This window comes from Argiope bruennichi, chromosome 10, assembly GCF_947563725.1.
Source record: "Argiope bruennichi chromosome 10, qqArgBrue1.1, whole genome shotgun sequence".
Taxonomy (NCBI): domain Eukaryota; kingdom Metazoa; phylum Arthropoda; class Arachnida; order Araneae; family Araneidae; genus Argiope; species Argiope bruennichi.
Genome location: NC_079160.1, coordinates 117273416 through 117301172, shown reverse-complemented (window position 1 = coordinate 117301172; position 27757 = coordinate 117273416). Strand labels below are relative to the sequence as shown.

The 27757-nt window shown below is 32.5% G+C and overlaps 1 protein-coding gene across 1 annotated transcript; it reads right to left on the bottom strand.

Moving 5' to 3' along the window:
- Nucleotides 1-78: 78 nt before the first annotated feature.
- On the bottom strand, nt 79-27757 carry LOC129989446 (calcium homeostasis modulator protein 6-like). Its single transcript, XM_056097989.1, has 5 exons — nt 27458-27757; nt 24603-24768; nt 12550-12674; nt 7763-7866; nt 79-1661 (listed from the first exon to the last, which is right to left on the bottom strand). Exons 1-5 carry the CDS (start codon nt 27666-27668, stop codon nt 1317-1319), a joined length of 951 nt encoding a protein of 316 aa, XP_055953964.1. The 5' UTR covers nt 27669-27757; the 3' UTR covers nt 79-1316.

Here is a 27757-nt window from a genome sequence, read left to right as displayed (position 1 = left end):
TCAAAAAAGATATTTGCGAACTTGCACAGTAAATTTTGTCTTGTGATGAAATTGAAAGCTAAACAAAATCACTGAAAGTTTAGAAAAATAGTAAAATTTTTATTGCATGTAATATTGAAAATACACAAGATATATACATTTCATCATTTCATCCCGTAAAAATAGTGATATAAAAAAAACTCCAAAAATATTATAAAATATTTAAATTAAGTACAAACAATGGAATAAATGAGATTCTCATCAACAAATTTACAAGAAAGTTTATTATTTGACAATAATTGCTTGTTGCTATTTTATTATTTTTTAAATAAATTTCATCATAATCAGCAGTCCACATTGACAATACAACAAGATCTTTGGGCAGTATCATTACACCCAGTTGAATTCTTTTGAAATATCTGGAAGACAGAACTTCATTCAGCGGCTTTTTTTCTTTTTTTTTGGAAAGAAATATTTAAATACGAATCACGTACTGTTTACATATGAATATTTTTCAATCTTACCTACATATAAACTGGTCATTTAAATAAAAAAAGAATCACGGATGCACTTAGTTTAACGTGTTATTTGAAACCATCTGCTATATTACAGCATTCATTTTACAGTTTATCTATCATTACTTATATTTTCGAACTTGTACTCAGTTTCATCATGGGAAGATCGGTTCTGACACGGCGCTGTATGACATTGTCAGCATGACAGCAGGTGGAAAATGGATCTAATAATTAGTTGTAAAAAATGTGTGTGTTCTGTTTGATTATAAGTTAACACAACTACAAAATGAAGAGAGCGCTAAATAAATAAAATTCGATGCACGGATTCAACATCTTTATTGTAGAACACCTATGAAAGGTTCAGACAAAACCAACAAAGAGTTGAGTTCTGCCGGTCTATACTTTCAGAAAAATGTTAACGCGATAATTCAAAATCACAGTGACTTAAATAAATCAAATCTGGTATGGTGTTTTGTGACTACAAATGTAGTTTTGTGTTAAATTTTTGTTTCAATCGATGGAGAACAAGCTTCTAAAACACAAATTCGATTTTCGAATACTATTAAACATGTACCAGGAAATACTCACCAAATAACTCACTAAGGATGACTAGTTAGATATGCTCCTAAAAATGCTAAATTCATGCCAAAAATTAAAATTTCTTAACTTTTGTACGCCATTGTCATGGGAGGCGTTCTCTGGTATGTTTATTAGAGAGTATGTAAAAAAGTTTGGGGAAATCGTTGTATAAAACCTCCAATGCAGTTTTTGGCACATTTATCTACTTTCTAATTAAATGAAGACGTTTTTAGTGCAGTTGTTTCAACATTGTGTTGAATCCATGATGCCTTTCTGGGCACCATCCTTTTCTTGCTGTGTACTGTTTTTGGTACCACCATCGCTTAGCTGTTTACATGCGCTGCTGCCATTCTTGATACCTTCAGCTTTCCGCAGTGAAGAGGGATCGCTGCTTTGCTTCTCACCACTTTCGATATTCTCGGTACTATCTTCCTTACGTTTTGCTTGGTCGCTCCACTTATGGAGCGGTGTATAATATGAAACTTTTGAATCATTAGGCAGTGTGACTTCATCCCAAGTTCTCTTTGGAGGCAAGTCTTCACTAAATAGTGAATTCACATTTTCCTTAGCTATTTTTTGTGCTTTTTCCTGAAAATAAAATAAGATAAATAATTATTAAGTTATTTTAATAAGAGCTCATAAGATGCTTGATTATTTTTACAGTATATTATTGGGTTTTAAATATTGTCGATGAAACGAGATTATATTTTTAAGGTTTAGTTTGAATGAAAAAAAGAACAACTTAAGGAACGAGAAACAACGCGTATAAAAAGTTTTTTTAAATAGAAATGTAGGATCTCAAATGATTGGTACGGCCATAAATACAAGAAATGTATTCAAAAATTCTTTCTATTTTAGAAATTATGGATTAAAATTCATTTTTGTACAAAAATGTGACTACTGGTAATAATATATATTGTTAAGAAATTCTCAAAATAATACCACATGCTTCACAAATCACTGGAATAGCTGAAGCATAAACCGAAATTTTTCCTTTTTCCGATGAGGTACCTAACCACTTGCTCTGGCAAAATATTCACAGATAATATTCAATGCACGGCAATTCGCAGTAAGGCCAAATAAAGTATCCGATACTTTATAGAAATCGTAAAAAGATACATCTTCTAAATGATTTAATTTTCTACCAAAGACTGTGTTTCTGTAAACTGCGTGCGGCAAATGCACTCAGCCAACGAGTTGCGAACAACATTTTTATTTCTGAGATAAGTGTCTACCGACATGTACAATATGCCATTGACGATTTTGTGACAAAAGTATTTTCTTATTTTGACATGCGTGGGATGTCTTTCCAACGCAAGTGGTTAAAAAGCTGAATTGGTTATTAGATTTGCTTTGAACTGAAAAGGATGACACTTAAGCAGATCCCAACTCTCCCCCCAAACTCGTCTTTCCAACCCCCCTCCCGAAAAAAAACCTGTTACGAGGCCGTTTAAACCTTTGTACACCTGTGTCGAGTCTGATTCGCTATTTTAGATGCATTTTATTAACATTCATTTTTATTTATTTATTTATTAAGATGCATCATTTTCACTTTATGATTAGATAATGATTACAAGTTTTGCTAGTATATCGCCATTTAACAGCAAAAATTCTGATATTAATTTTTAGGGATTATAACAAACCAATAACTATATTTTTGAGCTTCCAAAGCACTAAAAGGAATCTTCTCACTGGCATATGAATTTTTATGCAACACTTTTCAGAGTGCAAAGGGTTCGCCGCCAAATGAAGAATTAATGTGAGACAGAAAGCGGCGGCTGAGATGAAAACATATATTTTAAAACTATTTCATTGCTTTCTCGAAGACCTCGACCAGACCAACACATAATACAGATAGATGGATTCAACAATAAAGCTCGAAATTTTTCAAACCTAAAAACCTGGGATAAAATATAGCACAGTTATATCCAAAGAGAACAATATAGGTTGAAATCAAAGTAAAAATCCAAAATTTTCAAATTACTGATCCTCGGGAATTAATCCATCTTTATCCTTAAAAAGAGCATCTCTCTCAAAATTGGAGGAGTGAAAGTTGGGAAGTCATTTGCCATAGGATATTATCGTCATAGATATTGTGTAACGTCTCCCATTTTTCCTCATATAATTAAGTGCATCCGGACCTCCAGATGTGGATCCTTTTCCCTTGGAGAATGATCAATTGTTACTCTATCCAGGTGTAGGAAAACAGATGTGGATACCGTCCTTTCAAATAGATCCATCATGTCATCAAGGGAGAGAAATGTCGAAGCACCAGATGATAAACTTTTTTCTTTTATGAAAAGACTCTTCAAGTCATCAAAAACCGATCGATAACCAGCAACCATTGTCATCAAATGTCAAACATAAGTGTACTTCAGCCGGAGTGAGCTGAAGTTGTGCTCAAGAAACGGTTGGCCACAAAGATGATTTCTTAACAGATACTTCCTCGGTCAAGTTTTGAACAATAAGGAAGCATTTTTGAGCAGATATTGGGTGATAAGGAAGCCAAGTTCACCAAGGAAAAACCGGAGGCGGAGATGTTAATAAAATACGGTTTTTCCAGAAAAAAAGAGAAGGGTCTTCGAAGGGAGAGTTCGGAGAGAGACTCTGGAGTACCGAAAAGTTGGTCCTGATTGTTTGAGAAGCTCCTGGTGATTCGAGCATCTGTATTAAGATCCACCCCATAAAGATGGATGGATTTTTGGAGCTGCCTTAGAGTAGCCGTTTATAGCTAATCGCCTGTTAGCGGTTTTTTGGTGACTTATTCTCCGATTTAATCGATGAACTATTTCGGGATTGAACTGTCATTTGATTTTTGTAAATAGTATTAACCTAGATGAGGACAAGTTGTTCTTTGTAAGTATATAGGGCTGTAAACAAATTATTTTGTTACGCTACTCTCTTATTTTATCGGTTTTGACCAAGATATTACATTGAGTATTACAAAGTTGTTCTTTGTAAGTATAAAAGGCTGTAAACAAAAGAATTATTTTGTTACGCTACTCTCTTATTTTATCGGTTTTGACCAAGATATTACATTGAGTATTACAAAGTTGTTCTTTGTAAGTATAAAAGGCTGTAAACAAAAGAATTATTTTGTTACGCTACTCTCTTATTTTATCGGTTTTGACCAAGATATTGCATTGAGTATTACAAAGTTGTTCTTTGTAAGTATAAAAGGCTGTAAACAAAAGAATTATTTTGTTACGCTACTCTCTTATTTTATCGGTTTTGACCAAGATATTACATTGAGTATTACAAAGTTGTTCTTTGTAAGTATAAAAGGCTGTAAACAAAAGAATTATTTTGTTACGCTACTCTCTTATTTTATCGGTTTTGACCAAGATATTACATTGAGTATTACAAAGTTGTTCTTTGTAAGTATAAAAGGCTGTAAACAAAAGAATTATTTTGTTACGCTACTCTCTTATTTTATCGGTTTTGACCAAGATATTACATTGAGTATTACAAAGTTATAAACGGTAGCGCATGTTTTTGTTTACTCAGATAACGATTTAATAAACCAGTGTGCTTTATAATATCTTTATAGGTCTGATAATATCTTATCAGAACATCATCATGTTAGACTTAACATCAGAAATTATTCAGATAGTCAACAGAACTCTGCAATTTCAGTTTTTGCAATCTATCAAACACCTTTGTTTGATAGATTGCAAAAAGAATTGTTTGATATATTTCACACATTATAAACAGATTGGTCCATGTAAAGTGATGCGACAAGCAAGTAGTATAATTACTTTTAGTCTAAGTGGCATCACCTTATTATTGTAGTTATTCTATTAATTAATTTTTTTGATTTGTAACGTCTGTTGGGATCACAGCCTTTGTTGCTAAAAATCCCTTAATATCCCTCAATCAAACAAACAAAAAAAAAACTTGTAACGTCTAATGTAATGTGAAGAAAATAAATATATTTTATACTAACGTCTCTCAAAATTTGGTGGCGAAAACTCTATGTGAATCAGGACCTTGAATTTATACTTCCTGCTGTTTTACGAAACATCGACAAGTTTATTTTAATACTGAAATTTTGCATTTATTCTTCGGATTGTAGCAATGGCCTGATGAAACTATACACAAAATGACGCAACTCAAGTGGAGACGAAAAACTATTCGAAGTAATATTACTCATTTTTCTGCTGAAATAAATAACTTAGAAGATGATTTTTCAACTGAAGATGTAGAATATTTTTGTAATCGCTTACAGACTGCTTTAAATGAAATAACAGATAACGAAATTCACAATTTATTTTTTGACGAAGAAGATGAAAACGATATTTTACAATGTGTAAGTTATACGGATAATGCGGAATTTGCCATTTTTAAAGTTCAAAAATAATTCAAAATAAATTAGCGCCAACTACGAATAACCTCTGGAAGTTGACCAGGATGGGGAGGCTGTTGCTTCAAGCAAGCAAACATTTTAACATAATTACTTTTAGTTTGAGTGTCATCACCCTTGTCATTGTAGTTATTCTATTTATTAATTTTTTAGCTTGCAACGTCTACGTATCGTGAAGAAAATAAATATATGTTATACTAACGTCTCTTAACGTAGAGTAAACATTCCAAATACTAACAACCGAATGACCGAATACTAACGGAACTAATAGAAGAAATACTTCCTCAACAAAAAAAGGGGGCTAAATTTAAGTTTCAGATATATTATAAAAATAAAAGTTATTGTGAATATTAAAATTACAACATTTTCTGAATCTATATGCGATTAAGCAGCTATACTACGGAAAAAAAATTCTGATGTTTAAAATATTTTTTTATTCTTGCTTTATCTTTCTATAATATAATTCTCGCTTTTGTTTACAATTAATGGTTCTAGTGTAGATTTGGGTGCCCCTTCGTTTGGCGACAAATTTCAGAGATGAAGCACTTCTTCTTGTTTCCATAATGTTTTGTTTTCATTGATGTTACTGTTGGGTTACCGACCAAAAATTTTTACCCTTGGCGCCGATCTTGGCGTCAAAAAAAATCATCAAAAGATCAGGGGGCACCCAATTGTAAACATTTACCCAATTAATTATTTTCGTCTATTCAATCCTTTAATTTCAACTTTTTTTATTTTTAAATTTTTTTAAAAAATAAAATCGCTTTTGATTATAAACTGCATGAACCTTGACTTTCTTTTTCCATACCTCTCAAAATGTAATTTTTGTTTTAGCTTTCAACTTCTGTATCAGTAGCCATAAATAAACTCATAGTGCTGCCTAAATTAAGAAAGAAAAAATGACTGGGATATCCCAATTTCGAAAGTACAAAAGCTGTGGCTGCGCTTACGATTATCTGTTTCTGCATTTCATACATCTCCGTCATCACAACGCTGTGAGCTCTAGATTTTAGAATGGCCATGGCTTGAATTTAAAATACTTTCTTAAAATATTAAAGTTCTTCTTTATCATTAATAATAATTAAAGGTTTGATTCTATTGAATAAAGACAGATAATGAATGCCCTCTCAACATTTTATTAATTTTAAGTATTCTCGGAAAAACATTTGATAATGTTTGACGTTTCTATGAAGTGACGTCACTTTCAAATGGCGTTAGTAGTGTTTTTATGGTTTCGTACTTTTAAATAATTAATTTGGCTCTACCAAGACTCAAAAGAATATCGTTTGGTGTTTTTGAACTCGTTTTCAGTTTAATTGTCGTATTTTTGTAATAATTACAGAGAAATAAATCCAAATTATGCTTATTTCTTTAACGACTTCCTGTAAATCTCAAAGTAATACACTCTTTGACTGTGTTAAATATTTTATAACTGCTCTTTTATGACTTACGAACTGTGTTCTAAAAAAATATGTATATATGATGTGAATATTAGAATATAATTTTAAAATCAAGCTGCATCATATTCATTAGAATTTACCTCACACAGCATAGCTTCCAGAATATTCTAGTATTAATGAGCTTATGATCGAATTACTTGCTACTACTTATCTGTTACTTTAAACTACCGCAACTCAACATAAATAACCAGATTTTTTTATCTATTCGATGCCTCCAGATAGTATTAAAATCTGTTTACCCAGTTAAATTAAAACTTTTTTAAATTAGGTTTTTTTTAATTCTTTTTTCCAAATTTGAATCTTTTTGCTAAACCTTTTATTTATAAAATAACAGAACTATATTAAACAAAACTATTAGTGGTTTTGAAAATACATCTAAAATTAAATTAAACTCAAAACTTTTGCTGATATGTATATAGTGAAAATGAAGAAATACAGCTTTTTCCTAGCATGCTTATTGTGTAAATAATATTTAGCATATTACATTTGAAAATCACATTTTAAACAAAAAAAAATGACAGTAAGTAGTAGAATAAATTAAAAGGGGGATAAAGCTATTTAAAATTATCGTTTGCGGATATATTTCAAATGACGTAAATAAAATTCTTACTAACTTTAGAAATATTTAAAGCACGATTTAGAAATTTTAATGAAATGAATAGAAGAATAAGATCAACTAAATAAGCCAAAGAAACAAAAGTCTAAATTTTTGTGATTTTTTTTTGGAGCACTGTGTTCCTTTAACTAATAAATAACATTTAAAATTAGAAAAAAGTGCATTTAAAAGAAATAAAAAAAATATTATTTCTAAAATTTCGGCACTATATTTCGAAAAAAGAAGAAAATAAAATGACGGCATTACGCACATTCATTTTCTTTTCTAATTCCCCCTTCTCTAATTTTTTGTAGACTTCCACATAGCGGAGCTCCAGGAAGGTTTTCTTGTCGTTACAACGCATGCAGCAAGTGACTGAAAAAGGAAAAAAAAAAAGGGATTAATAGAATAGAGAGAAAAAAAAAACACTACACTAATACTCTTAGTTCTAGAAAATGAAAGGGGAAATTCGAACAAGAACTGTTCTTCGCTGTTCATGGAAATTTAAGGCAAGTCTGTAACAAATGAGGAGAGTTTAGTACAGTAACGGTGGAGGAGAGTTTAGTACAGTTTAGTACAGTACAGTTTAAATCTACATTTATAGAGGAATTTCATTACAAAATTGTAGAATTGTGACTTGTACTGTCATTTTATGAATTCAATTACAGATGTTTCATTTATAGGCATTGGAAATTTGTAACTCCTTTTTTCAGTGAATAAATATAATCTATAACTTTTTTAGATTATTTGATGTTGTACTTGTTTCACAATTGTAATTTATTCGAGTTTTGAATATATTTAATTATCAATTTATTTAAATTTACAATTGTAATTTACTTAATTTATGTATAAATTTAATTTCTCTTGAGCCCATCAACAATCTAGAGCAATTTGCCGTTAAACATTCCCAATTATCAACCAGCAGGAGTCGTCTTCTCAAAATTTTCTCGCTTAGTCTCTAATAAAGCTGGCATCCCTGAGAAAGCCTTACATGGCATTTCCGTACAGTAGTAACGAAATATAATCTTTTGGCGAGAATTTAGCATTTTGACTGAATTTTTCGTGCATCTTTCGCGAAAAGTAAAAGAAAAAAGTATCCAAATACCGAATTTGTGCTTTAGATACGTTTTTCCCAACCGATTGAAACCAAAATTTGACACAAAACTGCACTTGTAGTCAAAATCTCGTACTAAATTTGATATATTTAAGCCACTGCATTTTTGAGTTATCGCATCTACATTTTTCTCAAAATATATACAAATGAGAGTCAATTCCTTGTAATATTTAGTTCAAACTTTGATAGGTGCTTACACTGTAGATGTTAATTCTGCGTATCAAATTTTAATTATCTAGCTCTCTTCGTTTTGAAATTATCGTGTTAACTTATATGCGAACAACCGGACAGACGGACTTCCTCTGTTCAAATTTTACTCAAAATTTGATGGAAGTCTACAAATTTGGTATCAAGCCTGTATACTGAATTTCAACCGTCTAGCTGAAAGCGTTTTTGTGTTATCTTTGTCAACACCGACAGACAGACGGACATTTTCTAAAAATGTATTTTTCGAACACAGAGTGGTCTAAAATATGGAGATTCGCCATATTTTTTAATGATTACTTTACTTCCTCTATACTTCATATACGACAAAGTAAAAAAGCACTTCTACAGATTTTGGAGATAAAGACCTACGGTGAAAATTTTTTTCCTGAGCCCAAATGATAAAAATAATTTTTTTAAAAAACGAAAACAATTCAGCTGTTTTTGTTAATTAAATTTTGATCGAAAATTCAATTTAAAAAAATATTATTATACGAAATTTTAGAATAAAATGTTTTATTAAAAATTTAATTTAGATAATATTTTTATAAGTTTTTTTCTAATGTGTAAGTATGAAAATACTTTTTCACATTTATTATGAAATTTATGATGAATAATGTCATTATTTATAATAAATAATTAAGCAGACGATTTATTTATAAGTAATTTGTTTCACGGAATCATGTACAAGAAATTACTATTTAGCAATCTTATTGCCGCCCTGGCAAGTCACATGGCCAACAAAGGCGATTAATTATAAAAAATTATGAATAAAATATTTTTACCAATTTCCCAACAGGTATATTTATTTTAATCTCACACCTCATGATATTCTTTTATTGGTCCGCCGTAGTTCTCTAAAATTTCATCGTTAAGAGTAAGGAATGTAAGAGAAGTAATTGGGGAATTTCGATTTTAAATTAGCTTTTTAATTAAAACATTAAAAATTTGTAATCGTTTGATTTAAAATTTAATTTTTAAATGCTCAAATCAAAAATCTGATTTGTAATTGGACATGGAAAATTGGAAAAGGAACAGGTTCTAATTTTTTTTTCCTCGCAGCAAAACGAAACAATTACCAGTTTTACAATCAGAGAAATGAAAACAATATACTTGTTGTAATTGTTAGTAGCTGTCTCCAGGGACAAAAATATCAAGATAAGCGACTTGGAGATTTATTACTTTATGCGTTATCCGTTTCTGATAGAAATTTTTCATTAAATAATTGTAAAATTATTCAAAATTAAGAAAAATAGGCAAATTTTACGTTATACAGAAGCCTACACTACTTAGATTGTTAACAGATACAGCAGCCCCTCGATTACAATATATTCTAAGCTCAGATGCCATTTTCATTATTTGAAAAAAGCTCAAAAAGAAAAGATCCATTCCAAAATGATTTGTTGAGTCTTTAAAATAGTATATTTAACTTAAATTAAACTTATCTAATTAAATTTAACTAATTTGCGAATAAATTAACTATTATATAGTTAAATTAAATTAAACTAATCTAGCAGAACTAGGATATCTGAAATTTATTTGTCATTAGTCATTCCTCCAATAGGAGTTCATTGAATGACAAAGTGATTTTTTCTGACACTAAATGGCACAAAGGAGATAATTACAAATGGAACTGAATGTTAACACTGCTATGTTTAGTTTGCATACTCCTGTACACAAAAAGGTGGAGAGATCTGGCTCCTCCCATCGATGACAGGACGTACTTCCTTTGGGAAGGGTTGTACCGGGGCTGGTGATGGCCCTTAGGACTACACCGCAGTTCCCGCCAGTGTTGTTATTTCGGCGGTCCGGTCATTCAGTATTAGTTATCCGTGTGCCTTCGGACGGGTCGGAAAGTCAGTGATATGACTTGCCTACCCCTGTTCACTGATTAAATGTTGAGCATGCGATCAACTTTGGAAATATTAGTTATTGATTGGACCAAAAAAATCGATTCTCAGTTAAATATAATTCAGTATCAACAGATAAAAAGCTTAAATACAATTCATTTCAGTTTACTGAGTCAAAATTAGGTGGATCTGTATCCATTCATACTCGAAACTATTTCATGTTTAACATGTTGAATGCCACACGACTTATACGGCATTTGTCCGTGGCGCCGCGATGAGTTATTATTATCATTATTATGCGATGCTTATAATTTTGAAATATTACTACAACAGATATGTTACTATGTATAATCACATTTTAATAAATTTATTTGATAGTTTCACGATGAACCCGCGGTGTCACATCTAAGTCACTGGTATGATTCTCACACTACCGAACGTGTTTAAAAAATAACATGATAATGAAATTGAGGTTTGCACGTGAAACTTTGCTGTGGAAACGTGACACGAATTAAAAGCAATGCGCGAAAAAGCTAGAAAACTAAAACTGTGCGAAGATTTTGCATAATCTGTTATCAAGAAAAAGTATTCGAAGCAACGAAGAAGGGCATTGCAAAAAACTGAACTAATAAGCATTTACATATTGTAAATATTATGTTAATTCACTTTTTCTTTGTTTGATTTGCTTCAATACGACATACGACTCGCAATAAAAGAGAACAATAAGTTTATATTTTATGTAAAAATAAAATTCTTTTTATATTGTTACGAATCTGTAAAGTTGCAGTTGCAGCACAGTTGATTCCACCGTAGGAAAGGCAGTTTTACGGTCAGCGCTATTCGATGCTGATCGGATGGCGGATCAATGACACTAGGGTTCGGCGGCAGTTTGGCAAATTGGCAACGAATTTGATGACAAAACGGATGATACTAGAATGTTCTGTAAATCTGGTGATAGAACCAATAGGTGGGGAATTATGCTTGATTGTTGGTGAACCTTCTGTCCCTTGTTCCAGAAGCTATGAAAAGGCGGTAGTCCAGGCCGAAGTCAATCGTATAATGAGTGTGTGCTGAGTTTTATAGTTGATCGTATAGTTAGACAACGACTAATTAGTTGAAGTAGTCCAGCAAAGCGCAAGCGTTAAGTGGAGCACTAGCAATTAGTGGATTGAATCGTGCTCCGGCTCTGGTAACAAGTATTGATGAAGCATTGAATCGTGTGTTGAGAAGGAAGTCGTTTAGTAATCAGTCGGCAGTTGGGTACAGCTAAAGCGAGATGACAGTGGAGAACAGCAGACGTTTGGAGAAACCTTAGTGAATAATTACGTGGATTCTCTCTTCCTCCTGAGTTCTGTCTGGCAGCTTTGGGTGCTTTTGTGATTGTTTAGAAAAGATTACTACTTGTGGGTTGCTATTTGTTGTAAATGCTACTGTGTATTGGTTGTGTACATATCGGCTGTGTACTTGTCGTCTGCGTATTCGTGTCTTCGTATTAATAAATTGCGTTATTTGTTATTGAGGACTGTTTACTGTGTCACTATATATGCATCCACTACAGCAAACTCATCGATTTTAACAAAATTTTAATTTCTTTATATCATTACAGTATTATTAATGGTGATAATGAAAAATGTATAGGTATAGATATTTGTTCAAATTATACATTTCTAAAAATCTTGGTGCGCCGGTCATCGGTGGCCGCCATAGCCAAGTCCAGTGACATTCATGGGTGGCATTGAATGTGTTAAGTAAATTGATATATCTGCTTATTGTCACGTGAAAACATATATCATTAACAGTTATTCATCCATAAAGATTCTGTTTTTCCCGTCACCCGTATGCCGTAAGAATAATCGATGAATGCAGTGACATGGCATTACAGAAACTTACCTGCACTTCCTACTATTACCACTACAACCAGATATCCCCAGCCAACCATCTGAGAGAAAGCTTTGATGCGGAGGGTTTCTTCCGTTTCTTTCTCTGGTTCCTCTGCCAGGCTGCAGATGATATAGCTGCAAATGAAACCAGGCATGAATGCAAAAGAAGCTCTTTAATTCGAAGCTGACGGGACGACAATAAAAATTAGAGCTAAGAAAAAGTCTAAAAATGAGAATAATTATAAAAAAAATAATTTTTAAAGTAAAAATTTTAAACTTCTATTTTTAATATTCTTTGTTTTTAATAAAATTTATAATTATTAAATAAACAGTAAATAATTCTATGAATAATTATTTCAAAAATAAAGCAGGTAACTTTAATAAATAAATAGTACGTAATATTTAGAATTCAATGCATATGAATGAAATTTCAAAATAAATATTACAATTCTTCCTAATAATAAAATAATCTTATAATTACTTTCTCGTATACATAGTAAAGAGGAAGTATAGCAATTGTCAAAAAAATCTATCTCAGGATTTTTGCGAATCTTTTTTTTTTTTTTTTTTTTTTTTTTTTTCCTTCCGGAGTCCAAAAATCACATTTCTGAGAATATCTGTCTGTATCAAAGATAATACAAAACCGCTTTGAGCTAGGTGGTTGAAATTTGGTGTAAGGTCTTTAAAAGTTTTATATTATATTATTTGTAAAATATGTTTAGAGGAAGTGCTTCTGAACGGCTGTTCGAATATAAATTAACACGATAATTACAAAACGAAGAAAACTAGATGGATAAGAGTTGGTACACGGATTTCACATTCATAGTTCAGACAATGTTAAATTTTAAGACAAATCCAACAAAGGATTGATTGTCTGTCGGTCTGTACTTTCAGAAATTTGTAAACGTTACAACTCAATAACGTAATCAGTTAAATATATTAAATTTGATATATGTGATTTTGTGATTAAAAAAATAGTTTTGTGCCAAATTTTTGTTTCAGTCGGTTTGGAAAAATACATCTAAAACATAAATTCGATTTTCGGACACTTTTAATCCTATGCCAGGGATTAATCGCCAAATAACTGGCCAAGTATTACACAATAGATTAAATAAAAATGCTAAATTCACGCCAAATATTAAAATTTCGTAACTATTGTACGCCAGTGCTATAATATGGATTCTCTGGGATAACACCTTCATTACAGTGTATGCGAGAAACTTTTAAGGAGACCTCTCCCATTGGAGTAGTTAAATATTTTAAGTACAAAAATATTTAATGATACGTAAAAGAGGAATTTCAAGAAGCTTATTTCGTGGAGTTGAATGTGATAACTACTGAAGAAAAAGAACAAAATCGTAAATTTACAAACTATATAAAAAAGACCGATATTAAATTTATATCAATACATAAAATTAAATGGTCTTATTATCTTAATAAGGCTGGGTGACAGTCGAGTGACTAAAAATGTCTTTTATAACTAAATAATTTGGTATCAGAAAAAAGAAGGGAACCAAACTTGGGTGATTTGACACCCTGGAAAAAAGACTCGAAAAATATTAAGTTGACAAACTGGGAAACCTAAGAAACAAACATGACGGCATAAAATGGAATTCCGAGGAAGGCTAAGGCCCACCCGGGGCTGTCGTGCCAGTGAAAAAGAAGAAATGTTTTTTTTTTTTTTGTTTTTTTTTTTTCTTTCATCTCAACGTAGTATATGAAAGTGACAAAGAATTTTTGTACGAATTAAAAAAAAAAGATAAAATTGTGCAAAACAACTGTAACCGTACTAAGGTTACAGGTGAAACATAAAAAAAATTTCTGCGAAAAGTTTGCTCATTTTGCTCTCTTCAATGGCCTTAAAACCCATTAATCATAAAATATATCAATAAAATAGAGCCGACGTTTCTCCTCTTGATTTATAAGGTGTTTTTCTTCCCAATAATGTGATTTATTTTCTTCTGAAACAATAGAAGATAAAAAAAAATATTTAGAAACGGATATTGTGAATTTCATCCTGTGCGACCAGGCAATCTTATTGAAACTTCTGTAGTAGATGATATCAGAGCTACGAACTATCCCTAGGTCAGGATGTTCCTCTCCGTTTCCTTTTCATACACAAAAGACATGTTTTGCATTAGGCATCACAGAGCTGTAAAGATCAACAAAATCTCATTGATCTCGCTAAATTTCGTTCAGAATGAGTTTTGGTTTTTAATTGAAGCATGTAAAATCCATGATATAAAGGATCAAAAATTAAAAGCGATATGGAAAACAGTTTTATTGCGAAGTCAATAGCTTCATAAAATCAAAACAATTCATTCAACGAATTTTCATTTTCACATAAAATCTGTTCAAAAAATCTTTTTTACTTTATCGTATACGATGTGTAGAGGAAGTACTGTTATGCTCAAAAAATTCGAATTCGAGATTTTGAAGAATTTTAGACCTTCCAGAGTTCGAAATGTTTCGGTCTCCCAGAGTTCCAGTATTTTCGGCATTATGTCTGTCTGTCTGTCCTTGATAAAGGTAACTCGAAAACGCTTTGAGTTAGGTGATGAAATGTCGTGCCTGGTCTTTACACTCATTTCGTAATTTCTATCAAATTTTAAGCAAAATCAATTCAGAGGAAATCTGTCTGTCTAGTAGTCCCAATATAAATGAACACGATAATTACAAAACGAAGAAAAGTCGATAAAATTCAGTGTGCCGATTTAACATTTATAGTGTCGATAACATGTATAAATTTTGACCCCAATGCAACGTGAAGGTGACCGTCTGTCGGGCTTAACCATCACTGTGGATACCCACTGGAAACAGATGACTTCCAAAACTATTCATTTCCCAAAAAGATTTCCAAAAAGGTCGTAAAATTAAAAAAATTAGCTCTTTAATGATGTCGATTTCATTTCTATACAGTTTTTTTTCCTTATTTTTATTCTTCTAGTTTAATTTAAAATGTCACGATGCTTTTAATAATTAGTTTGGTTCAGTTTGAAAAATGTTTTAGAAGAGTAATGCTCAATGCTTTTTCAATGTTATGAAATTCAAACTCATTCATCAAAATATTCAATAGCGCTTTTGCCAATGTTAAAATCATGATTTAAAATTATATATACCTTTTTTTTATCATTAATTCCGAAATAGGATTCTCATTTCCGCTTATACTTCATAATATATATACTTTTAATAATTTGTTGTAGAATGATTCAGTTAAAGTCATACTTTTAACTCGTCTAAATTTATATAAAGCTCAAAGTGTGTATGCGTGTGTTGGCGCTCTACAGGCCAGATCGTTCGACCTACAGCTACCAAATATGGCATATGCATACCTTGGAGGTCGGGAATGTGCACCTGAGGTCCTTTTTTTGAATTTTTAATTAAAATTTTAATTATTAATCAAAAACTAACTTTCCCTCCAAAAAAATCTTCCATTTTTCCCCACCGCCAAACGAGTAAGGCTTCAGTCTTTTTTTTCACTCTAAAGAGGATAGGCTTAACATATTTTCGGCCGATTATTTCAAACTATTCTGCTTACTTTCTTAGTGTCTGATGCATTTACAATTAAACATTTTTGATTAATCGATCTTTCAGAATCATTCTGAAGTACTTTTGAATTAAAATAAAACAGAATAAAAGAAATCAAAAATTCCTAATCTACGTACCGTTGCCCAACTGGCGTAAAAAATTCAGGCATTTGCGTTACCATAATTGGCGTTGAAAATCCACGCATGTTCATTGTGTTCTGATTGTTGACATTTTGTGGATTTTATTGGCACAAGAGCCATGATGTTGGCTATGCTGCGCCAAACTGTATTTTTCAGGATTAAATTATAAAATTTCAGCTATAAAAACAAAACAAAACAAAAACAAAAAACAAAACAACAACAAAAAATTAAAACTTGAGAAAGATGAAGAAAACTTAAATATGTGGATAAAAACCTATTGATTTCAAAAATGCAAAAATTTGAACATGTGGTGTCTTACCAAGTATGAAATGTAATGGAGTATTCGTATTTTGAAAGAAGTGCAAACGTTGAGCATTGAAATTTGGACATTCTGACAATATATGTTTAACAGACATTTGACAGTCACACTGGGAACATAGAGGTGGTTGTTCACCTAGCAACAAGTGGAGATGAGTGAATCTCGTATGACCAATACGTAAACGGGTTAATACTGTGTCTGCTTTCCGATTAGGTAATGAAGACCACGGTTGTACATAAGGTTTAATAGCATGTAGTTTATTGTTAGTTTCAAGGTCCCACTGAGCTTGCAATTTGGAATAAAGAAGCCTTTTAGTGTGCTTATTTAAGTCGCTTACATTAATAGATGTGACCGCTGGAATATTTGCCAATTTAGCAGCCTTGTCTGCCTCTTCATTGCCCAGAATTCCTACATGAGATGGTACCCAACAGAATAAAATAATAAAATCTCGAGAAGTCAGTTTGTTAAAAATATCCAGAATTTTGAAAACCAAAGGATGATTATGACGATGAAGATAAAAGGATTTTAGGGATTGTAACACACTTAATGAGTCGGTATAAATAATAAACTTTTTTCCCGATCTCTCAGAGATTTCTTCTAATGCATATAAAACCCCAGTTATTTCTGCCGTAAAAATTGAACAAAAGGAATGAAGTGTAAAAGAAATGACTGTATCTGGTAAGACAACAGCAAAAGAGACATTATTAGATGATTTTGAGCCATCGGTATAAATTGGAAGAAAGTCTTTGTATTGCTGTCTGTGTTCAAGGAAAATTTGCTGATAAATAACTTCTGTTGTCTCAGATTTGTCAAAAGTGTTGAATGGGTTTAAAAATTGCATATTAAGATTTTTCCAAGGTGGAAAGTCATTTACCAGCTGTGGAGTAACGTGTAGGTTAAGTAGGTTTTCTGAAAGGAAGTTTTGGACTCTTGTAAAAAACACTGGTGCGGACGACTTTCTAGCCTCTTGCAGTCTAACTAAGTAAGGGCGAAGTTTAAAATCATAAAATGGATTATTCATGTTTGACTGAATTCTAAAATAATAATTCAAAGACAGCATTCGTCTTCTTACATCAAGGGAAGGTTCGTAACATTCGATATAAAGGCTTTTCACAGGGGATGTCCTAAATGCTCCAGAACAAAGTCTGAGTGCTGTGTGATGAACAGGGTCTAGTTTTTTTAAAACACTTTTTCTGGCAGATCCATAAATTTCGCTGCCGTAATCCAACTTAGAGAGCACCGTGGCTTTATATATTTTTATCAAAGAGTCTCTATCGGCTCCCCAAGATGTAGATGACAAGACTTTTAAGATATTCAAAGAATTTTCGCATTTTTTCTGTAATAATTTTACATGAGGGAGAAAGGTTAGCTTTTTGTCAAAGATTATACCTAGGAAGCGGATCTCGTATAAAAATGGAATGATTTCCTCATTTAATTTGATTTCTGGGTTAGAGTTGAAATTTCTTTTACGGCAAAAGTGAACAGTTTTTGATGTAGAAATATTAAAACCATTATTATTGCACCATTGTGTGATACTATTAACTGCAATCTGCAATTGTCGTTGTATAAAATTCATATTTATCCCCGTACATGAAATGTAGAGGTCGTCTACGTATAAATGGCCCTTCACAGAAGGCGATAGTTGTCTTAAAATACTATTCATTTTTAAAATGAAAAGCGTCACACTTAAAACGCTGCCCTGAGGGACACCTTCCTCTTGGATGAAGAAGTCTGAAAATTCGGACTGCACTTTAACTTGAAATTTAATGAGTTTCAAAAAATTCCTTATAAAAATAGGTAGGTTTCCTCTTAGTCCATAATCATGCAAATCTTTCAAAATCCCGTATCGCCAGGTCCGATCATATGCCTTTTCGATGTCGAAAAATATGGCGACTAAGTGCTTTCTTTGTAAAAAAGCGAGGCGGATGTCTGTTTCAAGGGCCAGAAGATTATCGGTGGTGCTACGACCCCTCCGAAATCCACTCTGAGATGGATGAAGAATATTATTGTTTTCCAGGTAATAAATTAATCTGCGATTAATCATCCGCTCTAGTAATTTACAGAGGCAACAAGGCAAGGCAATGGGACGATAGTTTGACGGATTCTGAGGATCTTTTCCTGGTTTCAACAAAGGAATTATTATTGCATTTTGCCAAATAGTAGGAAAGTAGTGTTCGCGCCAGATACGATTGTAGAAAAGTAATAAGGCTTTTTGAGATCCGACTGTTAAATGTTTGATCATGGAGTAGCTAATATTGTCCGGTCCTGGAGAAGAGTTGTGGACACTAGATAAACATGATTGCAATTCCAGAAACGTTAGATCGCAGTTGTAGGGCAACGTAGTCCGAGAATTAAAGTTTAACGCTTGTTTTTCTGCATTCTTTTTGTAATTCAAAATTTGAGAGGGGTAATTTTGGCTGTTAGAAGTATACGCGAAAGTTGAGGCAGTGCAATTTGCAATATCTTTTAAGTATGAAATTGTATTTCCTTTATGTACTAAAATAGAAACGGCGTTATTGTGAGGAACACCTGAAGCTCTTTTTACTTTATTCCACAGAGAACGGCTAGATATTTTAGAGGTGATATTAGAGACAAAATTTCGCCAAGAAATTCTTCGACTGCGTCGTTGTATTTTTCTGGATTCTGCTCTGGTCTTTTTAAAATGGATAAAATGTTGTGTGGTGGGATATCTTCGAAAAATGCTCCAGGCCTTTTTTTGTTTTTGTATGCCTGTTGGCAATCGGCATTCCACCAGGGCTTGTTTTGTTTTCTTCTGCTACCGGACGTTTTTGGGATAGAATTGTCTGTTGCGTCGATTATAGTGTTGACAATATGTTTTAATGCTTCCTCAATAGTTGAAGATTTAATTATATGAGAATTAATATTAGCCAGAGAGGTGAACTTCTGCCAGTCTGCTGCATTTAAAACATATTTAGGAGGATGATAAGAACCAGTGATACTGTGTCTATTATCTGTTAAAATTAAAGGAAAGTGGTCACTATTATATAGATCATTGTCAACCGTTAAATTTAGAAAAGGTAGGAGTGCTGGAGAACATATTGCCAGATCAACTGAATGGAATGTTTGCGTTGGTAAGTGAAAATGTGTTTTTTCATCTGTATTTAAAAGGCATAAATTATGGTCAACAAGCAGTTGTTCGATTTTTTGACCTCGAGTGTTTGAATTACAACTACCCCATAAAGTGTTATGACCATTAAAGTCTCCCAAAATAATAAACGGAGATGGGAGTTGGGAAATTAAGTTATTCAAATCTGTTTGATTAACTGTTTCGTTGGGAGGCAAGTAGAGACTGCAAATGGTGATCAAAGATTGCATGTAAACGCGGATTGCCACTGCTTGAAGATTAGTGTTCAGAATCAAAGGTATGGATGGGATATTACTCGCTCTAAGAATTGCAACGCCACCAGACGCTCTATTTTGCATATTGTGTTTACTAAAAATCTGGTAATTAGGAATATTATTTTTATCTGTTTTAAGATACGTCTCTTGTAGTGCAATACAGGTTGGTTGATATTTATAAATGAGGTCTCTAAGTTCTGAAGACTTGTTCATAAACCTTCTGCAGTTCCAGGAAATAAATGCAGGTATTAATTACAAACCAAAAAACAAAAAAAAAGAGACTGTCTAAAGTAGAAGACTACAAAGGGAGCTAGAAATCACCTGCCTCACTGGTGGACGTTTCATCTTCAGATGGATGAACTTTAAAAAGGGAATCACTATCTTCACCATCATCATTAAGATTTTTCTTTCTAGAATCTTTTAAAAAGTCTTGTCGGGTAGGTGACCGATTTGCAGAAGTATTTAAAATATTTTGATCTCTTTTATTGGCTAGTAGGCGAACACGCTTGCTAGATTTCGATTCCTTCACTTTCTCTTTATCATTTGACTTCTTCATTTTTTTTATTTTCCCGAGCACTTTTTGCATTAGTCTTCACAGGGGATGAATTGTTCTTTGTTGATAAGGATATATTGGGATTACTTGGAGATTCATTTGAGGCCGTCTTTATATCTAATAAATTATTTGTAGGAACTGTAGACGCATTTTCTTGTTCATAACTGCTAATGGTGGGATAAGGTGGATTTGGTTGAATCTCTGGTATAGGAGTTGAATTGGTAGTTGCCTGTGATACGACGGAGGATGATGAAGCATTCTCCCAAGACTTTTTAATTGCAAGAAGTTCAAGCCAGTCACTTTTTTTAATTGTTATTAATTCATTATTAACAGGAGTATTTGCTGTTGTAGTTGTTGTAAGCTTATTTATGGCAGAGGCTGTTTGTTGTGATACGGGGACTGATGAATTTAGTGCAGATGCATAAGAGAGATTTGGTTTGGGTGTTCTATCGGTGACTATTTTTCGAGCATCTGGGAAAGAGAGATTTTTTGTTATTTTAACTGTCAGAATTTCCTTTTCTAATTTATAATGTGGGCATGATCTGGAATACGATGGATGATCACCTTCGCAGTTATAGCATTTTGTTTCTGTAGAACTGCAGGTGTTGCTTTCGTGATCTGAACTAGAGCACCGAGCACAAATTTTTTTTCCCCGACAAGCTGTTATTGTGTGGCCAAACTTTTGGCATTTAAAGCAGCGCAGTGGATTAGGTATAAAGTGTTTAACCGGGCAGTTTATATAAGCTATTTTAACGGATTTTGGCAGTACAGGAGTGTCAAATGTAAGAATGAGATGCTTTGTTGGGAGGTTCAGACCATTTCTTTTGATTGTAATTCGGCGGACTGCTATGACTTTTTGGCTTTTCAGACAATCTAATATATCTTCTTCCAGATCTTTTTGAAATTCGCTTTCGGAAATAACGACTCTGGAATGATTGAGTGTACGATGTGGAGCGACTTTGACATCTATGTTCCCTATTTTTTCTAGTTTCAATATATTTTCCGATTGTTTAATATTCATGACTTCTATTAAAAGTTTTCCGCTGTTCAGTTTTTTAATTGATTTTACCTCTCCGACAAGAGCAGAGATACTTTTATGAATTAAAATGGGAGAAATGTTCTTCAAGTCATTGTTTTCAGAAAAAACTACAAAAAATTTCAAAAAAGCATTACTTTGTTGATTATTAGAAAGACCCATGCGATATTCAGAAGTATTCGGGCCCGACGGCACCGCCCACCACGGATCCCAACAAGGGATGGCAGCCACCAGCTCCAGACATTCCCAGCCTCTGCGCTTACCATGGTGCTAGCCGGAACCTATAAGCTGAGAGTCACCCCCGGGGACAGTGGCCACCCTTAACGCCAAGCCCAAGAAGTGACCCCTTCGCTTGATCCCCTTGAGCAGCCCAGTCAAATGTCTGGGATACCAGCCGATTGATACATCAGGGACCGAAATGTACCACCCGTCTAAAGGGTCGCCACGCACGGCAAACACATGGGGTTTTTGACTGTCCATGAGAAGCAAGAAGCAAACTGATTGTTGACAACTCTATTTTCAACGGATACGGACTTGGTTTTGAAGACTTAACATGTTTCTGACCGATTAATTCAAACAATTCTGTTTATTTTCTTAGAGTTTCATGCATTTAAAACTAAACATTGTTAATTAATTGATCTGTTCATGATGAATCTGAGAAAATTTTGTAGAAAACTTCTTGAGACATTACATAAATTAAGAAAGATATTCTTTAGTGCCCATAAGGTTTAAATACTCAGGGACTCTGTTTTCAGTACTCTAATTTAAAAAAATGCTTCGTTTCAGTAAAAAATGTTTATATTAATTGCAATTTCACCATTTCCACTTTAATTTAAAGCATAAATTCAACGGGAGCTAATAAAAAATTAGAGGGATACATATTACGTTATGGCTGAAGGCCTTTACAATATTATGAATGAAATTATATGACTATGAAAATTTGAAACTTTAAAATATTTTGATGAAGAAGCTATTAAAATAGGAGTTAAATAAAATATTTAATTATTAAAATTTTAACGAGCATTAAGATTGTCGAACCGGCTGGTCGCCAAAGACGGCTAGTATAAAATAAAACTGAAATTTTTAAAAATGCATTTCATATTAATCGTTTAATAACCTAAAGCAATCAATAATCTTGGCGAGCTAACTAGTCGCCAAAGGCGGCTACTACAGTAAGCTACACTATAACTTTGTTCCTTTCTATTTCTCAGGATAATTTTCTAATAATTGAAAATTATCCTATAATATTACCACTATTAAATATAATAAGATATGTATAATATCCGTACGAACAACTATAGATCGTATAGCTTCAGATCCACCCACAAATATGAATCGCATCGTTTCAAAACACGACATAATTTAATTACGCCAAATTAAACTATAAGCATAAATAAACTATATATTTTTTCATAATTTAATTTGGTTTATGAATGAATTATGATAAGAAATGGCGGAAATCATGTCCTTTCATCTTGTAATGCCTATATCCTAGAAGAAAGCGGAAGTACTGAAAAAGTTAAAGATTACGGGGAAATTCCTGATTATAAAAGCAGGATATGAAAAAATCCGGAAAGGCCCTTCCATTTGTAGATTTCGCTTTCACTATCGTACACTGCTCTTAAGTATGCAATTACGCATGCAAGTATTTCGTTCAAAATATGACAAAAGTTTAATGTTGAACTGCATCTAGCACTCTATTTTTCGCAATGATCTTGTTCATTTGCTCTCAGACAAACATCCTCTGAAAGTATTTCGTTCAAAATATGACAAAAGTTTAACGTTGAACTGCATCTAGCACTCTAATTTTCGCAATGATCTTGTTCATTTGCTCTCAGACAAACATCCTCTGAAAGTATTTCGTTCAAAATATGACAAAAGTTTAACGTTGAACTGCATCTAGCACTCTAATTTTCGCAATGATCTTGTTCATTTGCTCTCAGACAAACATCCTCTGAAAGTATTTCGTTCAAAATATGACAAAAGTTTAACGTTGAACTGCATCTAGCACTCTAATTTTCGCAATGATCTTGTTCATTTGCTCTCAGACAAACATCCTCTGAAAGTATTTCGTTCAAAATATGACAAAAGTTTAACGTTGAACTGCATCTAGCACTCTAATTTTCGCAATGATCTTGTTCATTTGCTCTCAGACAAACATCCTCTGAAAGTATTTCGTTCAAAATATGACAAAAGTTTAACGTTGAACTGCATCTAGCACTCTAATTTTCGCAATGATCTTGTTCATTTGCTCTCAGACAAACATCCTCTGAAAGTATTTCGTTCAAAATATGACAAAAGTTTAACGTTGAACTGCATCTAGCACTCTAATTTTCGCAATGATCTTGTTCATTTGCTCTCAGACAAACATCCTCTGAAAATATTTCGTTCAAAATTTGACAAAAGTTTAACGTTGAACTGCATCTAGCACTCTAATTTTCGCAATGATCTTGTTCATTTGCTCTCAGACAAACATCCTCTGAAAGTATTTCGTTCAAAATTTGACAAAAGTTTAACGTTGAACTGCATCTAGCACTCTAATTTTCGCAATGGTCTTATTCATTTGCTCTCAGACAAATATTCTCTGAAAGTATTTCGTTCAAAATTTAACAAAACCTTATAAATTTGGGGTAAAAGTCACATCCCAAATTTGATTCATCTAGCTCAAATCGTTTGATTTATCTTGTGCATAAACATACAATTTCTCAAAATGCATTTTTCTGTATTCATAGAAGTTTGAAACATAGAAATTAGCCAAATTCTCGAGATCGAATTTTTTGATGATTGCAATAATTTCTATCAATATTATTATTATACTAGTTTCGAATGTTCAAACGTAGAAATTCATCAAAATATCGAGGTTGAATTTTTTGATGATTGGAATAATTCCTATCTTTTTAATTTGTATACAAGTTTCGAATATTTAAAGTAGAAATTCGAAAAATCTCGAAGTCCAATTTTTTGATGATTACATTAATTTCTATTTCTATTATTCCTACACTAGATTCGAATGTTGAAACGTAGCAATCAATTTGTCAAAATCTCGAATTCGAATTTTTTGATGATTGCAATAATCTCTTTTTCTATTATTCGCATACTAGAAAGTTAAAAAAAAATTGCCACCTACGTTCCGTCTAAAAGGGACACGAAGAGCCAGGCGCTGGGAACTATGAGAGAACGGAAGAAAGTGAACCAGAAGCTGCGACACCGATGACCTCGTCTCAACTCAGTTCCTTTGCTACGTTTACGATAACCATGATATACTCGCCACAGATTTTCATTCAGAACCATACCTGTGAAAGGAAAAAAAGGAAGAATTTAGAATCAGAAACTAAAATTAGATTGAGCAAATTAAATTTTTCGAAAAACAGGAACTCTCTCTGGTACCAAGAATCTCGACTGGCACAAAGATGAAAAGCAAAATTTTTATCATAACTTTCATAGTTGCAAAACACGTGATATAATACATGGCGAAGTTCAAATAACAAAATAAGCTTGAGTTTTATTACAACAAAAAAAATTATTGTAATAACTTATGTTTGATTCAATAAAAATATTGCTGAATAATTAGGGAATTTAAACTTTTATACACTTCTCTTAGCCCTATTAGCCCTGTTTAGTTAAATATTTTTGACACTTCTATTCTTCACATATTTTCTCAAAATTAGGTAAAGCATTTTTATCACTTCAAAGAATTTTTAAAATTTCAGTGACAATTTTATAATTAATTGTTATTACAAAGGGTTTTCAAATGAAAAAGTACGAAACGGGTATTGCACTATAAGTATAAATGAAGACCATTCAAATTATACACCATAGACCTGAACACAACGATCTCATTGATTAACGAGCCTAAGGATTCCTTGTTCCCAGAATTCCTGTGGGAGTGACGAGATCCAGTCCTTCACAGCGTCCTTGAGTTCGCCGTCCAAGTTGAAGTGCTTCCGTTTTAGCTGATTTTTCAGGAGACCAAACACATGAAAATCGCAGGACGAAATGCCCGGGCTGTAGGGCGGATGGTCAAGCTGCTCCCACTTGAACTTGGCCAGTTCAGCGTGTGTGACCCTGGAGACGTGTGGACGCGTGTTATCATGGAGTGGAACAACACTCTCCGTGAGTAGCCCCGGTCTTTTGTTCTTGATGGACGTGCGTAGTCTTCGGAGTGTCTCACAGAACATGTCGGAGTTAATGGTTCTTCTGTGCTCGAGGAATTCAACAAGTAGTGAACCTTGGACGGCGCTCTTTATAAGAGCCTCTTCTCTCTCTTGCGCATGTGGGCGCCCGCGCATGCTCCGATCTACGCCGGAGACTCCAATTTCATCCCTGGATGTCTCGCTACGTTCTCCCATAGTGACATAGGCAAATATGTTAACAGTTAGGTTGTTACGACGTTTCGTGCCTTTTCATTTGAACACCTCTTGTATAATAAAAAAAAAAGAGTAATTAAATAATTTTCATAAGATTTTGTTTGGCACTTTTAAAATGCTATTTAGTTTTGTTTTAATGGAACATAACAATTATTTATCAGAATTTTAAATAATCTCTAAGATTTTCGACACTATTTATTTAAATGTGAACGATAGATCGAAACACAGAACAGTAAACTTTACATGATACATTTTTCAACAATCCGATTGTTAAATATGAACAGGTAAGCTTTGTAAATTATATTCAATCTTGAAGGAAGATCCTTTATCCGACATTGGTGAAATCACATTGATGTCAGCTAACAAAAATTATGCTATAATTGCTTACATAAAATTTCACTATTAAAAATTCAATCATAACAAGTCAAAAAATCAATTATCAGTTTACATTAACTATTATATAATCCAAAATTAATTTTAATGGTATTAGTTTTATATCGAAATACAATACGGCTCATTATGGTATTACGAATAAAGAATTCGGTATTAATTTATATTATTTAATCATTATGTAATCCAAAATTAATTTTAAGAGGACAGTGGGCATTTCTGCGATTTATACATTTGGAGTTATAAAATTTTTATAAGTATGTATTGAAGTATATAAATATGTCAAATTTCTTTTTAAAAACTTTTAAAAACCAAATAGTTTTTAAATTAAAAAATGTATAATATTTTAAAATTTCAGTTGGTAATTTTTTTCCCCTTATTATCCATAATAAATCTATTTAAAAAGAAGCTGTGTATAATTTTGTAATTCCAGTTAAATACAATTTTTTTTTTTTTTTTTTTTTTTTTTTTTTTGCACGTTTACTGAATTTTCAGAAAAAATTTATATTTATCGGAAATAAAATTGTGTTTTAACTAGATAAAAAAAAAACTCGAAATATAAAATGTATACTCTATTTTTCTTTTAATGTTTTAACCGAAATCTTTGTTATCAATTCTATTTAATTTCTTCAAAAATTAAGACGCCTCAAACATTTCAAAGATATTTAAATCTCATTACAATACCATTTTGAGAAAGTAATTAAAGTGTGTGTGTTTTTTTTCTCTAGATCTTTGAAACATTTATTTCATTCATTTATCTTATACCAAACACTGTTTTAGTTGAATATAAACATATATTTTGGTGATAAAACAATAAAAATAAAATTTCCTGTTTCTGTCCATTTTGCTTATTTCAAAGCCCACTGTCCTCTTAATGGCATTATTTTTATATAGAAATGTATCACTGCTCATTATGGTATTACAAACACAAAATACCCCTTATTAATTTACCTTAACTAATTTTTATATTATACAAAATTAATTTTGATGGCATTATTTTTATATAGAAATGTATCACTGCTCTTTATGGCCTTACAAATACAGAATGCAAGAATCGCTGTTGCTTAAAGAGAATGTCTGGAATGAATGGGAATGTGCCGTTTTTCAATTTTAGGTGGCTCCTCTTCTCTATGTTTACAACATCTCGGGCAGAATTGCTGTAAACTAATTAAACAATACATAGTTCAAAAATATTAAAAATAAAAAAAATAAATAAAACACTTACCACAAACAAGCAAAACAAAGAGAGGAGCAATTAAAAAAAGCCATCCGTACCACGGCGCTACAGCACGATCTTTCGGACATTTAAAAGCGACAGACTGAAAAAATTTTTCGCCTCCAGCTGACAGGACAACCAGCAACGAATTAGTAAAATAGACTGGATGACCTGTCAACAGCTTGTCAAAAGCTGACAGGAACGTCGGAAGTTTAGACATTCTTCTGAAGTGCAGCAAATATCCCAATCACGCTTTCTTCTGAATGAAATAAGACTCGCTCCGTGAATCTTCGCTCTGCTACAGGAAAT

What these genes read in the sequence shown, in the direction of transcription:
- LOC129989446 (XM_056097989.1), bottom strand. Translation starts at nt 27,668, where the DNA reads ATGTCTAAACTTCCGACGTTCCTGTCAGCTTTTGACAAGCTGTTGACA. An exon ending in GGTAATAGTAGGAAGTGCAG is followed by an intron (nt 7,867 to 12,549) that starts GTAAGTTTCTGT and finishes TTCCTTTTTCAG; the next exon opens with TCACTTGCTGCATGCGTTGT. An exon ending in AATTAGAAAAGAAAATGAAT is followed by an intron (nt 1,662 to 7,762) that starts GTGCGTAATGCC and finishes TTTTATTTTCAG; the next exon opens with GAAAAAGCACAAAAAATAGC.